The sequence below is a fragment of the Mixophyes fleayi genome, chromosome 5 (assembly GCF_038048845.1).
Source record: "Mixophyes fleayi isolate aMixFle1 chromosome 5, aMixFle1.hap1, whole genome shotgun sequence".
In the NCBI taxonomy this organism is placed as follows: domain Eukaryota; kingdom Metazoa; phylum Chordata; class Amphibia; order Anura; family Limnodynastidae; genus Mixophyes; species Mixophyes fleayi.
This window is the reverse complement of record NC_134406.1, coordinates 277,056,542-277,071,657: the sequence shown is the minus strand read 5'-3', so window position 1 is coordinate 277,071,657 and position 15,116 is coordinate 277,056,542. Positions and strand designations below refer to the sequence as shown.

The following is a 15,116-nucleotide window of genomic DNA, read 5'->3' as shown; positions in this document are numbered from 1 at the left end:
TAGTGGTACAGAATGGAGGTTACACTGAAATTGGGTGGAGTAGTGGTACATAGTGGAGGTTACACTGAAATTGGGTGGAGTAGTGGTACATAGTGGAGGTTACTCTGTCATTGGGTGGATTAGTGATACAGAGTGGAGGTTACACTGTAATTGGGTGGAGTAGTGGTACAGAATGGAGGTTACACTGTAATTGGGTGGAGTAGTGGTACAGAGCGGAGGTTACACTGTCAACGGATGGAGTAGTGGTACAGAGTGGAGGTTACACTGTAATTGGGTGGAGTAGTGCTACATAGTGGAGGTTACTCTGTTATTGGGTGGAGTTTTGGTACAGAATGGAGGTTACACTGGAATTGGGTGGAGTAGTGGTACAGAATGGAGGTTACACTGGAATTGGGTGGAGTAGTGGTACAAAGTGGAGGTTACGTTGTTATTAAGTGGATTTGTGGTACAGAGTGGAGGTTACACCGTCATTGGGTGGAGTAGTGGTACAGAGTGGAGGTTACACTGTCATTGGGTGGAGTAGTGGTACAGAGAGGAGGGTGAGATGTCATTGGGTGGAGTAGTGGTACAGAGTGGAGGTTACTCTGTCATTGGGTGGAGTAGTGGTACAGAGTGGAGGTTATACTGTCAACGGATGGAGTAGTGGTACAGAGTGGAGGTTACACTGTCATTGGGTGGAGTAGTGGTACAGAGAGGAGGGTGAGATGTCATTGGGTTGAGTGGTACAGAGTGGAGGTTACACCGTCATTGGGTGGAGTAGTGGTACAGAGTGGAGGTTACTCTGTCATTGGGTGGAGTAGTGGTACAGAGAGGAGGGTGAGATGTCATTGGGTTGAGTGGTAACTGCATTCCATTTCTTAGAGATGTTGACTATAGGATGGACACTGTTGAAAGCATCTGTGCCTGGTATTGTTGTAGCCATACTGTCCTTAGTTTAGAAGTATAAGATCCTGTTTACTTCACTGGTGCTTTTCAGATTGTTTTAAAGGTAACTAGTTACAGAATTGTCTTTCTGCTTCACCAAAATCTCCTCTACGGGAAGCAGTTTACAGCTGTTGTACTGCACAGTGTTTGTGTCAACAACGCTACTTATTGTCTCATAAGTAATGAAATATAAAGTGAGGACAGCATGAAACTCCAAGGGGACCATCTACAGTAGACATCTGCAGGGAGGAATCATTTACCCCAGGTTGTGACGGGCATGGGCAAAATAAATAATAATGTACCCAATTTACAACTTGTACCTGAGGTCGTTCAAGGGGCACCCTACTCGCCATGATCAGAAGATGCCTCCACAAACTATAACTTCTCCTTGGTGGGTGGAGAGTTGCTCTGTGCAAAAGTGTAAACGTCACGTCCATCTTCTACCCATTTAGAGCCACTTTCATTAAAATTACACTTTTCTTTTTACCACCTATATTATTGCAGTTTTGCCTTATTTATGTGAGTGAGGAGACATCGGGAATCTGTTTATTACAGGTGTCACTTTTATGTGTGTAAAGATTTGTTTTATAGTGTGCAAAGTGCACCTAGACTTGTTCCTCTCCGCCATCGTGCATGGATGGTTCACACCGTATCCCCTTTAAAGCCTAGGAAACCCTTTTTCTACCAGCTCAGAGCTGATGCAAACATCAAGTCCTTTTGCGGAAAGGAAATGGCTGTACCCTCCTCTAAAAGGGGAGACACTGCTCCACCGGTGAGCCTACTCTGTATTAACAAAGACCACCCAACCACTCCCATCAGACACTACATCACTTGTTTTCTTTTCTGCTGTTATTTAGTTCCGTAAACTTGTGCATTTTTTCCAACGTTCCAGCATAAATCAGGGTACTCAGCACTTTGTCGATGAGAACCAGTAATATGTTGATTAGTCAACATAATAATATGAACGTTAGGCTGAAACAGACATTTACTGTACATAAAAAACACTACACATTAGCCACACACCTGTGATTCGCAACTTCATCTAGGATTTTCACATCCCTTCATCCAAATTTCTATTTTTCAGAAAACATCTACCAGCCATGTATTAAAATAGAAGAACACACTTCTAGACTCTCAGTAAATTCAACATGGAAGCAATTTAAAGGAACTCAGTGGGTTCAGGAAGATACAAAGACAGTGAGCGACCGGTACAAGACTTATGCCCTTGGTGTGTTGGACAAGATAGACCACAGGTGCTCTGAGTGTCAAACAGACATTGGCATCTGGTCTCTTCTCATTGATCACAAAATAAATCACCAGAGGTGTAAACCACAAAGACGGTTCCAATCTCACATGAACCACCAGGTGACCATTGCAAATCTTCAGCAGACAAACTACAAGCAGGGGAGATTATTTAATCTCTGTAAGAGTAAGGATAGTTCCTTAACAGACATGCTGCTGGGGACGTGCAGAATGCAAGGTCAGTACAGAATCAGAGAGGATGAAGAGACGCATTCACAAAGAGAACAGTTGACAATACAAAACAAATCCCAAATGAACTACAAACTATTGTCCAATAGTAACACAAGCTGTAAACTGGTGGGAACCTCAATGGTAAGTCAGAAGACGGAAATGCAAAGCAATGTGTTCAAATGTGTCAGCTGCTCTAAAGCGTTCACCGACTGCAGTCTTCTGACTGAGCATGAGAAAACACACCCGGAAAACAAGTCCTTTACATGCTCTGATTGTGGAAAAAGTTTCATTCGAAAGTCCATACTGAAGCTTCATCAGCGGACGCACACAGGAGAGCGACCATATGATTGTACTGTGTGCGGGAAAAAATTCAGTCAGAGGTTCAACCTTGTGATTCATCATCGGATCCACACTGGGGAGAAGCCTTTTAAATGTTCTACATGTGACAAATGCTTCCGCTACAAACCAGCTCTTATCAGGCATGAAAGTGAAGGGAAATGTGTGAAAATCATTCACAGAACATTGGTGAAGGCTAAAAACTCTCAACAGCTTCCTCAGACTATTGTCCAATCAGACGTTCAACCTTCTGCTAATAGAACTCAATTATCCTCGTGTGCTTCTATCTGTCATTCATCAAGCATTAAACCCTCCACCATCCATCATTTATCAAGTACTAAACCTCCTGTATCCTCACCCTCCACCATCCATCATGTATCAGGTACTAAACCTCCTGTATCCTCACCCTCCTCCATCCATCATGTATCAGGTACTAAACCTCCTGTATCCTCACCCTCCACTGTCCATCATTTATCAGGTACTAAACCTCCTGTATCCTCACCCTCCACCATCCATCATTTATCAGGTACTAAACCTCCTGTATCCTCACCCTCCACTGTCCATCATTTATCAGGTACTAAACCTCCTGTATCCTCACCCTCCACTGTCCATCATTTATCAAGTACTAAACCTCCTGTATCCTCACCCTCCACTGTCCATCATTTATCAGGTACTAAACCTCCTGTATCCTCACCCTCCACTGTCCATCATTTATCAGGTACTAAACCTCCTGTTCCCTCACCCTCCACCATCCATCATTTATCAGGTACTAAACCTCCTGTATCCTCACCCTCCACCATCCATCATTTATCAGGTACTAAACCTCCTGTATCCTCACCCTCCACCATCCATCATTTATCAGGTACTAAACCTCCTGTATCCTCACCCTCCTCCATCCATCATTTATCAGGTACTAAACCTCCTGTATCCTCACCCTCCACCATCCATCATTTATCAGGTACTAAACCTCCTGTATCCTCACCCTCCACTGTCCATCATTTATCAGGTACTAAACCTCCTGTATCCTCACCCTCCACTGTCAATCATTTATCAGGTACTAAACCTCCTGTATCCTCACCCTCCACTGTCCATCATTTATCAGGTACTAAACCTCCTGTATCCTCACCCTCCACTGTCCATCATTTATCAGGTACTAAACCTCCTGTATCCTCACCCTCCACTGTCCATCATTTATCAGGTACTAAACCTCCTGTATCCTCACCCTCCACTGTCCATCATTTATCAGGTACTAAACCTCCTGTATCCTCACCCTCCTCCATCCATCATTTATCAGGTACTAAACCTCCTGTATCCTCACCCTCCACCATCCATCATTTATCAGGTACTAAACCTCCTGTATCCTCACCCTCCACTGTCCATCATTTATCAGGTACTAAACCTCCTGTATCCTCACCCTCCTCCATCCATCATGTATCAGGTACTAAACCTCCTGTATCCTCACCCTCCACTGTCCATCATTTATCAGGTACTAAACCTTCTGTATCCTCACCCTCCTCCATCCATCATTTATCAGGTACTAAACCTCCTGTATCCTCACCCTCCACTGTCCATCATTTATCAGGTACTAAACCTTCTGTATCCTCACCTTCCACCATCCATCATTTATTAAGTATTAAATCTCCCACATCCTCTTCCATTTATCATTCATCAGGAATGAAATCTTCTAATGTGTCATCATCCTCCGTCTCTCATCCATTGTATTTTAAAACTACATCTTCACCAGCATCTATCTATCCTCCATCAGGTTCTAAACCTCATTCACCTTCTGCCTCTCTAAACTATCGGCTGTCTGAGAATAAACCTTCCTCATCCTTAAACTACTCCATCTGTCTGTCATCAGGTATTAAACCTATGTCATCCAGACCTTCTTCCATATGTCATCCAGCCGACAATAAACCTTCATCATCCGCTACTTCCAACTGTCATGATTCAGGCATTAAACCTCCCTTGGCCTCACCCTCCTCCGTCTATCATCCATCAGGTATAAAACCTTGTTCATCTTCATCCTCTTCTGTATATCATCAATCAGGTAAAAAATATAACTCCACCTCATCTTTGTGTGACGTGTCACGGAATAAACCTCTCTCTTCCTCTTCCATCTGTCATTCATCAAGTGTTAAATCTCCATCGTCATCAGCCATTGTTCATTCGTTGGCTATAAAAGCCCCATCATCCTTAGTTGCCTCTGGTTGCAATACATCTGGTCTCGAACCTCAATCATCCTTACGTTCCACTGTCCATCCTCCATTACTTATGAAACATTCCCCATCTTTGAACTCCGCCAAATATCATGCATCTTGTATGAAATTCTCCTCATCTTTAAACTCCACCAGTCATCCATCTATAGTTAAATCTCCCTCGTCCTTATCTACCGTCATGGGGCAGAAATCTTATATTAAGCCTCTAGTAAATCAGAAATCTGCTACTAAGGCTTTGTCTTTACCATCCATCCTTAGTCATCCATCTGGCCTTAAACCACACTCTCCTCTACCTGTTTCTATCTCTCATACATCTGATGCTAAAGGTTCCCCAAACCAATCCTCATTTCTTTATCATAAATCCTCTGCAAAGCCTTCTTTGCCCTTCTCGTCGCCCATCTGTCCTACTTCTGGTATTAAACCTCTCTCTCGATTACCCTTTTCCATGCGTCAAAGATCCATCCCAGGTTTCCCAGTTCACGCACCTCGTTTTCCCACTTTACCTACACCAATGTTGGCTAATAAATTAGTTGAGGACTTACCAAAAGTACCACAACCATTAGCAAACACAGCAGCAGATGAAAATAACAACACAAAGACTTTTATAGTAGACAAGGTAACACAACCGATTGAGAAACTATTTAAATGCAATCAATGCAAAAAGGCCTTCACTCACTGGAGCCAGCTGATGGAACATCAGAAATCCCACTCCAGGTCACGAAACACTTGCTCAGAATGCAATAAGAGTTTCATACGGAAGTCCACACTCATTCTCCACAGGAGAACTCACACCGGGGAGAAGCCTTTTGCCTGCATAGAATGTGGGAAGAGTTTCAGCCAGAGGTTCAACCTTGTGGTACACCACCGCATACACACGGGGGAAAGACCATATACCTGTACTGAGTGTACTAAATCATTCCGCTATAGGACGGGGCTACTGCGCCACCAGAGACATACACTGTGTGTGAAAAAACAATCGGTGGAAAACTGTCCTTTAGTTAAAACAAACATTCTAATGCCAACGCCAGAAATAAAGAAATCTATTGAAACACTACCTATTTCTCAGGGGTCTTATATTACTTGTCCTGAATCTTCTTCTTTAACCAAAAGTGAAACAAGGCAACCGTTGTTGGGAACTCCCCATGGTGTCCGATGTAAGATACCCTTTAGTGGGCTTCAGCAGACAAAGAAAGCTCAGTGTCTGATTTATGGAAACTCCACCGCCAAGAGGTCAACATTCACTGCATCCTATAAAGTTCATATTAGGGTGAAGCCAGGTGTAAAAAAGGAAGAGGATAAGCTCACCGACGGACCTGATGGAACTCAACATTCTGCTACATCATCCGTTATCTCTCAGAGCCAATGTTCTCTTCCTCGAGGTCCTCTGAGTATTAACTCATCCACTAAATCCAGCCCAACGGCTGCCAGCGCTCACATTAACAGAGGACCAAACACCAGAACCATCAATGGAACCAAGACCAACAGGACTGGTGTAAAGCACTCAGCCTTCAATAAACAGGCCCTTGTCAATCAGAAACCAGGAGCAGAGAAGACCCGGTTCAAATGCGATCGCTGTAAAAGACATTTCTCTCAAATACTTCAGTTTGTAGAACATCAGAAAACGCACAGGAAAGCACGGCATATATGTACGGAGTGCGGCAAAGCCTTCAATAAGACTTCACAGCTGGTTGTCCACCAGAGAACGCACACTGGGGAGAAGCCGTATTCCTGCGGTAAATGTGGCAAACAGTTTAGCCAGAAGTTCAATCTTATTGTCCATCAGAGAATTCACACAGGGGAAAAGCCATTTCAGTGTACAGACTGCAACAAAGCCTTCCGGTATCGATCAGGGCTTCTCAATCACCAAAAATACGGGCTGTGTTCATGACGAGGCATGCAGTGCTGTGGAGATTTACACACAGGAGATGAAATAGAATATATTATAATAATTATGTTCCGGTAACTCAGGGAAAATGACAATTGTGTGCTAGTTATATAATCAGTAAATTAAAGGGCATCACTTTGGATTTGTCGCTCTGCGGTCTCTCTGGTAAGTGGTGTCTTCATTTAGCCCTGATAATAAAAGGTGCGTTAATAGCGCCCAGACACCTATTCTCCCTTCTGTCCGTCAATAAAAGATGTAAATATCATGATTCCCTGTGTTATCAGCTCATTCTTGTATTACACTTTACATATATGGTGTCTGCTGTCGTAACATAACAATCTTACAGATATATCTCTATAGCCGTCCTCTCATTTGTGTACTCTGCAAATTCACTGTGATTATAAGTAATAGTCCATGACACTAGTAGTCACATGACTGAGATACCTCAGGTGAGGTATTACTTAAAAAAAGTTTATTAAACACAATACTACAGCCATAGTGATAAATCCACACATCAGCTCTCACTGTTTACAAGCCTATATATATATATAATTAAACTGTATCATAAAACCACAAAGAATATTTTACCATAATCCAAAGATCTCCTGGACTGGGTGGAAATGTTATAGGACAAGAAAACCGCCACCGCACTGACCAGAGTTACCATAGCGACAAGCGGGTGTTACACAGAAACTGGTCCCTGACAATGGGACGTCTGAACTTTCTTCCCCAATGAAATACTGCATTATTTGTATGTATTTGTCAGTTGTTATCATTTAAGCACATTACTGGACTTCCTGATTCATTAAGGAGAGCAAAGTATAAAAATGAGTAACTGCACCTGAGCAAAACCATGTTGCATTGGAGGGGGAGGTAAATTTAAAATGTGATGGCAAATTTATAGTTGGGGTAGGACATGTCCAAGATCAACTTTAAATGTCAGTATAAAAATAAAGCTATCAAGTATTTGTGTGTTACATGAAAAACCAGCCAGTATTTATCTTATGTGCAAAATAATAAACTCATTTGCACCCCTTGTATTGTAACATGGTTTGTCTAGGAACAAACTTTTTTCTTCTTTGCTCTCCTCCAGTATACAGCCTCCAGCACACACCTCTCCAATGTCCAGTATACAGCCTCCAGCACACACCTCTCCAATGTCCAGTATACAGCCTCCAGCACACACCTCTCCAATGTCCAGTATACAGCCTCCAGCACACACCTCTCCAATGTCCATTATACAGCCTCCAGCACACACCTCTCCAATGTCCAGTATACAGCCTCCAGCACACAGCTTTCCAATGTCCAGTATACAGCCTCCAGCACACAGCTTTCCAATGTCCAGTATACAGCCTCCAGCACACAGCTCTCCAATGTCCATTATACAGTCTCCAGCACACAGCTCTCCAATGTCCAGTATACAGCCTCCAGCACACAGCTCTCCAATGTCCAGTATACAGCCTCTAGCACACAGCTCTCCAATGTCCATTATACAGCCTCTAGCACACAGCTCTCCAATGTCCAGTATACAGCCTCCAGCACACAGCTCTCCAATGTCCATTATACAGCCTCCAGCACACAGCTCTCCAATGTCCAGTATACAGCCTCTAGCACACAGCTCTCCAATGTCCAGTATACAGCCTCTAGCACACAGCTCTCCAATGTCCAGTATACAGCCTTTAGCACACAGCTCTCCAATGTCCAGTATACAGCCTCTAGCACACAGCTCTCCAATGTCCATTATACAGCCTCCAACACACAGCTCTCCAATGTCCATTATACAGCCTCCAGCACACAGCTCTCCAATGTCCAGTATACAGCCTCCAGCACACAGCTCTCCAATGTCCAGTATACAGCCTCTAGCACACAGCTCTCCAATGTCCATTATACAGCCTCTAGCACACAGCTCTCCAATGTCCAGTATACAGCCTCTAGCACACAGCTCTCCAATGTCCATTATACAGCCTCTAGCACACAGCTTTCCAATGTCCAGTATACAGCCTCCAGCACACAGCTCTCCAATGTCCATTATACAGCCTCTAGCACACAGCTCTCCAATGTCCATTATACAGCCTCTAGCACACAGCTCTCCAATGTCCATTATACAGCCTCTAGCACACAGCTCTCTAATGTCCAGTATACAGCCTCCAGCACACAGCTCTCCAATGTCCAGTATACAGCCTCTAGCACACAGCTCTCCAATGTCCAGTATACAGCCTCTAGCACACAGCTCTCCAATGTCCAGTATACAGCCTTTAGCACACAGCTCTCCAATGTCCAGTATACAGCCTCTAGCACACAGCTCTCCAATGTCCATTATACAGCCTCCAACACACAGCTCTCCAATGTCCATTATACAGCCTCCAGCACACAGCTCTCCAATGTCCAGTATACAGCCTCCAGCACACAGCTCTCCAATGTCCAGTATACAGCCTCTAGCACACAGCTCTCCAATGTCCATTATACAGCCTCTAGCACACAGCTCTCCAATGTCCAGTATACAGCCTCTAGCACACAGCTCTCCAATGTCCATTATACAGCCTCTAGCACACAGCTTTCCAATGTCCAGTATACAGCCTCCAGCACACAGCTCTCCAATGTCCATTATACAGCCTCTAGCACACAGCTCTCCAATGTCCATTATACAGCCTCTAGCACACAGCTCTCCAATGTCCATTATACAGCCTCTAGCACACAGCTCTCCAATGTCCAGTATACAGCCTCTAGCACACAGCTCTCCAATGTCCATTATACAGCCTCTAGCACACAGCTTTCCAATGTCCAGTATACAGCCTCCAGCACACAGCTCTCCAATGTCCAGTATACAGCCTCCAGCACACAGCTCTCCAATGTCCAGTACACAGCCTTTAGCACACAGCTCTCCAATGTCCATTATACAGCCTCCAACACACAGCTCTCCAATGTCCATTATACAGCCTCCAGCACACAGCTCTCCAATGTCCAGTATACAGCCTCCAGCACACAACTCTCCAATGTCCAGTATACAGCCTCCAGCACACAGCTCTCCAATGTCCATTATACAGCCTCCAGCACACAGCTCTCCAATGTCCATTATACAGCCTCCAGCACACAACTCTCCAATGTCCAGTATACAGCCTCCAGCACACAGCTCTCCAATGTCCATTATACAGTCTCCAGCACACAGCTCTCCAATGTCCAGTACACAGCCTCTAGCACACAGCTCTCCAATGTCCATTATACAGCCTCCAACACACAGCTCTCCAATGTCCATTATACAGCCTCCAGCACACAGCTCTCCAATGTCCAGTATACAGCCTCCAGCACACAACTCTCCAATGTCCAGTATACAGCCTCCAGCACACAGCTCTCCAATGTCCATTATACAGCCTCCAACACACAGCTCTCCAATGTCCAGTATACAGCCTCTAGCACACAGCTCTCCAATGTCCAGTATACAGCCTCCAACACACAGCTCTCCAATGTCCAGTATACAGCCTCTAGCACACAGCTCTCCAATGTCCAGTACACAGCCTCTAGCACACAGCTCTCCAATGTCCATTATACAGCCTCCAACACACAGCTCTCCAATGTCCATTATACAGCCTCCAGCACACAGCTCTCCAATGTCCAGTATACAGCCTCCAGCACACAACTCTCCAATGTCCAGTATACAGCCTCCAGCACACAGCTCTCCAATGTCCATTATACAGCCTCCAACACACAGCTCTCCAATGTCCAGTATACAGCCTCTAGCACACAGCTCTCCAATGTCCAGTATACAGCCTCCAACACACAGCTCTCCAATGTCCAGTATACAGCCTCTAGCACAGAGCTCTCCAATGTCCAGTATACAGCCTCCAACACACAGCTCTCCAATGTCCAGTATACAGCCTCTAGCACAGAGCTCTCCAATGTCCAGTATACAGCCTCCAACACACAGCTCTCCAATGTCCAGTATACAGCCTCTAGCACAGAGCTCTCCAATGTCCAGTATACAGCCTCCAACACACAGCTCTTCAATGTCCAGTATACAGCCTCCAACACACAGCTCTCCAATGTCCAGTATACAGCCTCCAGCACACAGCTCTCCAATGTCCAGTATACAGCCTCCAGCACACAGCTCTCCGATGTCCAGTATACAGCCTCTAGCACACACCTCTCCAATGTCCAGTATACAGCCTCCAGCACACAGCTCTCCAATGTCCATTATACAGTCTCCAGCACACAGCTCTCCAATGTCCAGTATACAGCCTCCAACACACAGCTCTCCAATGTCCAGTATACAGCCTCTAGCACACAGCTCTCCAATGTCCATTATACAGCCTCCAGCACACAGCTCTCCAATGTCCAGTATACAGCCTCTAGCACACAGCTCTCCAATGTCCAGTATACAGCCTCTAGCACACAGCTCTCCAATGTTCAGTATACAGCCTCTAGCACACAGCTCTCCAATGTCCATTATACAGTCTCCAGCACACAGCTCTCCAATGTCCAGTATACAGCCTCCAACACACAGCTCTCCAATGTCCATTATACAGCCTCTAGCACACAGCTCTCCAATGTCCATTATACAGCCTCCAGCACACAGCTCTCCAATGTCCAGTATACAGCCTCTAGCACACAGCTCTCCAATGTCCAGTATACAGCCTCTAGCACACAGCTCTCCAATGTCCAGTATACAGCCTCCAGCACACAGATCTCCAATGTCCATTATACAGTCTCCAGCACACAGCTATCCAATGTCCAGTATACAGCCTCCAACACACAGCTCTCCAATGTCCAGTATACAGCCTCTAGCACACAGCTCTCCAATGTCCATTATACAGCCTCCAGCACACAGCTCTCCAATATCCAGTATACAGCCTCTAGCACACAGCTCTCCAATGTCCAGTATACAGCCTCTAGCACACAGCTCTCCAATGTCCAGTATACAGCCTCTAGCACACAGCTCTCCAATGTCCAGTATACAGCCTCCAGCACACAGCTCTCCAATGTCCATTATACAGTCTCCAGCACACAGCTCTCCAATGTCCAGTATACAGCCTCTAGCACACAGCTCTCCAATGTCCAGTATACAGCCTCTAGCACACAGCTCTCCAATGTCCAGTATACAGCCTCCAGCACACAGATCTCCAATGTCCATTATACAGTCTCCAGCACACAGCTATCCAATGTCCAGTATACAGCCTCCAACACACAGCTCTCCAATGTCCATTATACAGCCTCCAGCACACAGCTCTCCAATATCCAGTATACAGCCTCTAGCACACAGCTCTCCAATGTCCAGTATACAGCCTCTAGCACACAGCTCTCCAATGTCCAGTATACAGCCTCTAGCACACAGCTCTCCAATGTCCATTATACAGCCTCTAGCACACAGCTCTCCAATGTCCCTTAGAGCTCAGACTGGACATCTGCAACAGCTGCCAGCATTTCATATCAGTTTCCACGTAACACTCCTTGCCGTCTCTGCAGACATTGGAGCACTACAATCCCCAGCATTTCATGTTTACTAAATTTACTAACATATATTTTTTAATTTCAGCTATTCCTCCTGAATACGAAGCAAATTATAATGCTCAGAGAATCAGTAAGTAAGAATGCATAGTAAGAAGTACATCTCAGAGGCAGGAGAGAAGTTGTACTATGCACAACAGGGACTAGTCTCTGACTCCTGGGGCTAGACTTACTAAGCTGCGAGTTGGAAAAAGTGGGGATGTTGCCTATAGCAACCAATCAGATTCTAGCTGTCATTTTGTAGAAAGTACTAAATAAATGAAAGCTAGAATCTGATTGGTTGCTATAGGCAGCATCCCCACTTTTTCAAACCCGCAGCTTAGTAAATCTAGCCCCTGGGCTGTTCCTGAAAATTATTTTTCTTCTGAATTAAAAATATAGTAAACACTGAACAGTGGTTTAATACCAGAGTCCTATGTGTAACTTGTCTAATTCCGAAGAACGACGACGTGGGGCTGTCACATAAACATACATGTAATCATCATACATGTAGCGTCTTTAGAAGAGTAATAACTGTCACGTATGAACTGGCTGTGCAAATGACTGTGTGGTGGTTTGTACAGAATCCTGCAATATATTTGCATGTGATTATGGGAAGCCCTGGTGGGTTTACTCACTATAGGATACGTTTATTCATGTGTCTCACTATATGTTCCATACACAAGAAATGAAGTGTGGTTTTGCTAGACAAGATATTTAAATGAACAGATGGAGTAAAGATTATGAATATAACCCCGATTCTACTTTTAAAGTGCGTGTGTGGCAGAGTCACTTTGTCACTTGAAAATTGGCGGCCTCACCGTCAAGTGAGCAAATATCTCTGTTAATACAGGGTGTAATCCAAATGGCATTTTAGGGGGTTCTAAAATTTGTGCAAAACATGAGTTTGAAACCCACCCTAAAATATCACAATGACTGTTCTCTTTGGATGCGCAGAAGGACAACGAATGTGTATAACGGTGGCGTTTTCTTATGTAGAGACCCAAATATATATGTTACCTACTACACACAAACAACGGTGATCGGCAATACAGGAGCACAGTAACGTCAGAGAGGACGGAACAATGTTGGGAGTTGTATCCCATGAAAATGTCTCTGATCAAGGAGCAATCAGACGAGTCTTGTATGTGTTAGGAACCCCTCCAGCCGGCACAACACAACCCGGAATCTACTCTGCCAATCAGGTGTTCACTGGAGCCCCTGATGGTGGGGACAGACTGGGCCGCAGACTGACAGAGGGTCGTGAAGTGTGTACCGGCTGGGGAGAACCCAGGCAAGCGGAGTGAGGTCCACGCAGAGGTCAAGGGCCGGCAGCAGACAACAGTACCAGTAAACAAGCCACGGTCAGGGGTCACAAGCGGATAGCAGAAAGGGTAAACAGGCCAGAGATCAGGATCACAGGATACACAAGCGAAGTCCAATTCAAAACCAAGGGTCATACACGGGAAATCAGTAGCGATTCAGAAGACAGGAACGGGAACAGAGCAGGTCAGCAGACTGGAGTGCAGAAGCTATAACCGGCAATGAGGCAGCAGACCTCATTGCCTTAAATACACAGTTGGCCCAATCAAAACTTACATGCACCCCTGCAGACTAATGAGAAACATAGCACCAGACCAATCAGGGCTAGTCCCTGATAGGTGCACACAGATGCAGGCTAATGCTTGTAACTAGTCCCCTTTAATTAGCCCACAGGCTGTGTCCTCTTTTGCGCATGCGCCCGGCTTCCAACACCGCCGGGACGCAGCGCTATATGACCGGCGCCCGGCCGTTGCCTTGGCGACGGCCGGGTAGGAAGGGGAAGTAACATCCCGGCCGTCACCATGACGACCGGGACGCTGGGGCAGGCAGGAAGCGAGCCGCGGCGGCTGTGAGCTCCGCCGCGGCTCGTGACAGTACCCCCCCTTCTTGAGGAGGGGTTAAGGAACCCCGACATCCAGGTTTCCTTGGAAATTTTTTGAAGAACTCCTTCAACTGTTTAGGAGCATGGAGTTGTCTTCGCGGAATCCAAGACCGTTCTTCTAACCCACGATTCCTCCTTTGTACTAAGAAGTGCACCTGTCCTTGCACTTTTTTCGAATCCAGGATTTTCTGAACAATATATCTCTGTGGCTTGCTTGAATCTCCCCCAGGCACACTTGAAGACTGAATTTGGCTAGGATATAGTACCGGTTTCAACAGCGAACAATGAAATGTGTTGGGGATTTTTTAGGAGCTCGGAATTTTTAGCCTAAACGCCACAGAATTAACCTGCTTGATGATAGAAAATGGCCCGATGAACTTAGGGCCCGACTTCTTGCAGGGCTGTCTAAGCCTGATATTTTTTGTAGACAACCAAACTTTCTGGCCTACCTTGAGGGAGCAGATGGTGCGATGGCGGTCCGATTTTTTTTTTGCCACAAATGAGGCTTGTCTTAATGACGACTGGACCTTTTTCCAGATAACTCTGAGATCCCTGGCAGTGGAGCGGATTTCCTGGGTACCAACGGACTTGAGTGAATATAAAGAGTTGGACCTGGGGTGAAAACTATAATTGCAAAAAAACGGAGAGGTTTTGGTGGATGAGTGACAGGAATTATTGTAGGCAAATTCCGCCCAGGGTAACAAGGAGGACCAGTTGTCATGGAACTCTGATGTGTAGCAACGTAAAAACTTCTCCAAGGACTGGTTTCACCGTCTCGTGGTTTGCCCTTTTGATTGAGGGTGATATGCGGATGACAAACTGACCTTGATTCCGAGAAGGGTACAGAAGGATTTCCAAAACAGTGCTATGAACTGAG

At 45.4% G+C, this 15,116-nt stretch overlaps 1 protein-coding gene across 3 annotated transcripts in view; it reads left to right on the top strand.

The window, feature by feature from the left end:
• LOC142159385 (uncharacterized) overlaps positions 1-7,105 on the top strand; it is a 53,805-nt gene extending 46,700 nt beyond the window's left edge. For 2 of the 3 annotated variants that reach the window (XM_075214238.1, XM_075214236.1), the window contains exon 3: positions 2,009-7,105. In XM_075214238.1, coding sequence (XP_075070339.1) covers positions 2,009-6,840 — 4,832 coding nt within the window. In that variant the 3' untranslated portion in view covers positions 6,841-7,105. The remainder of the gene's footprint in view (positions 1-2,008) is intronic. The other variant, XM_075214237.1, reaches the window with a different exon arrangement.
• Positions 7,106-15,116: the final 8,011 nt, after the last annotated feature.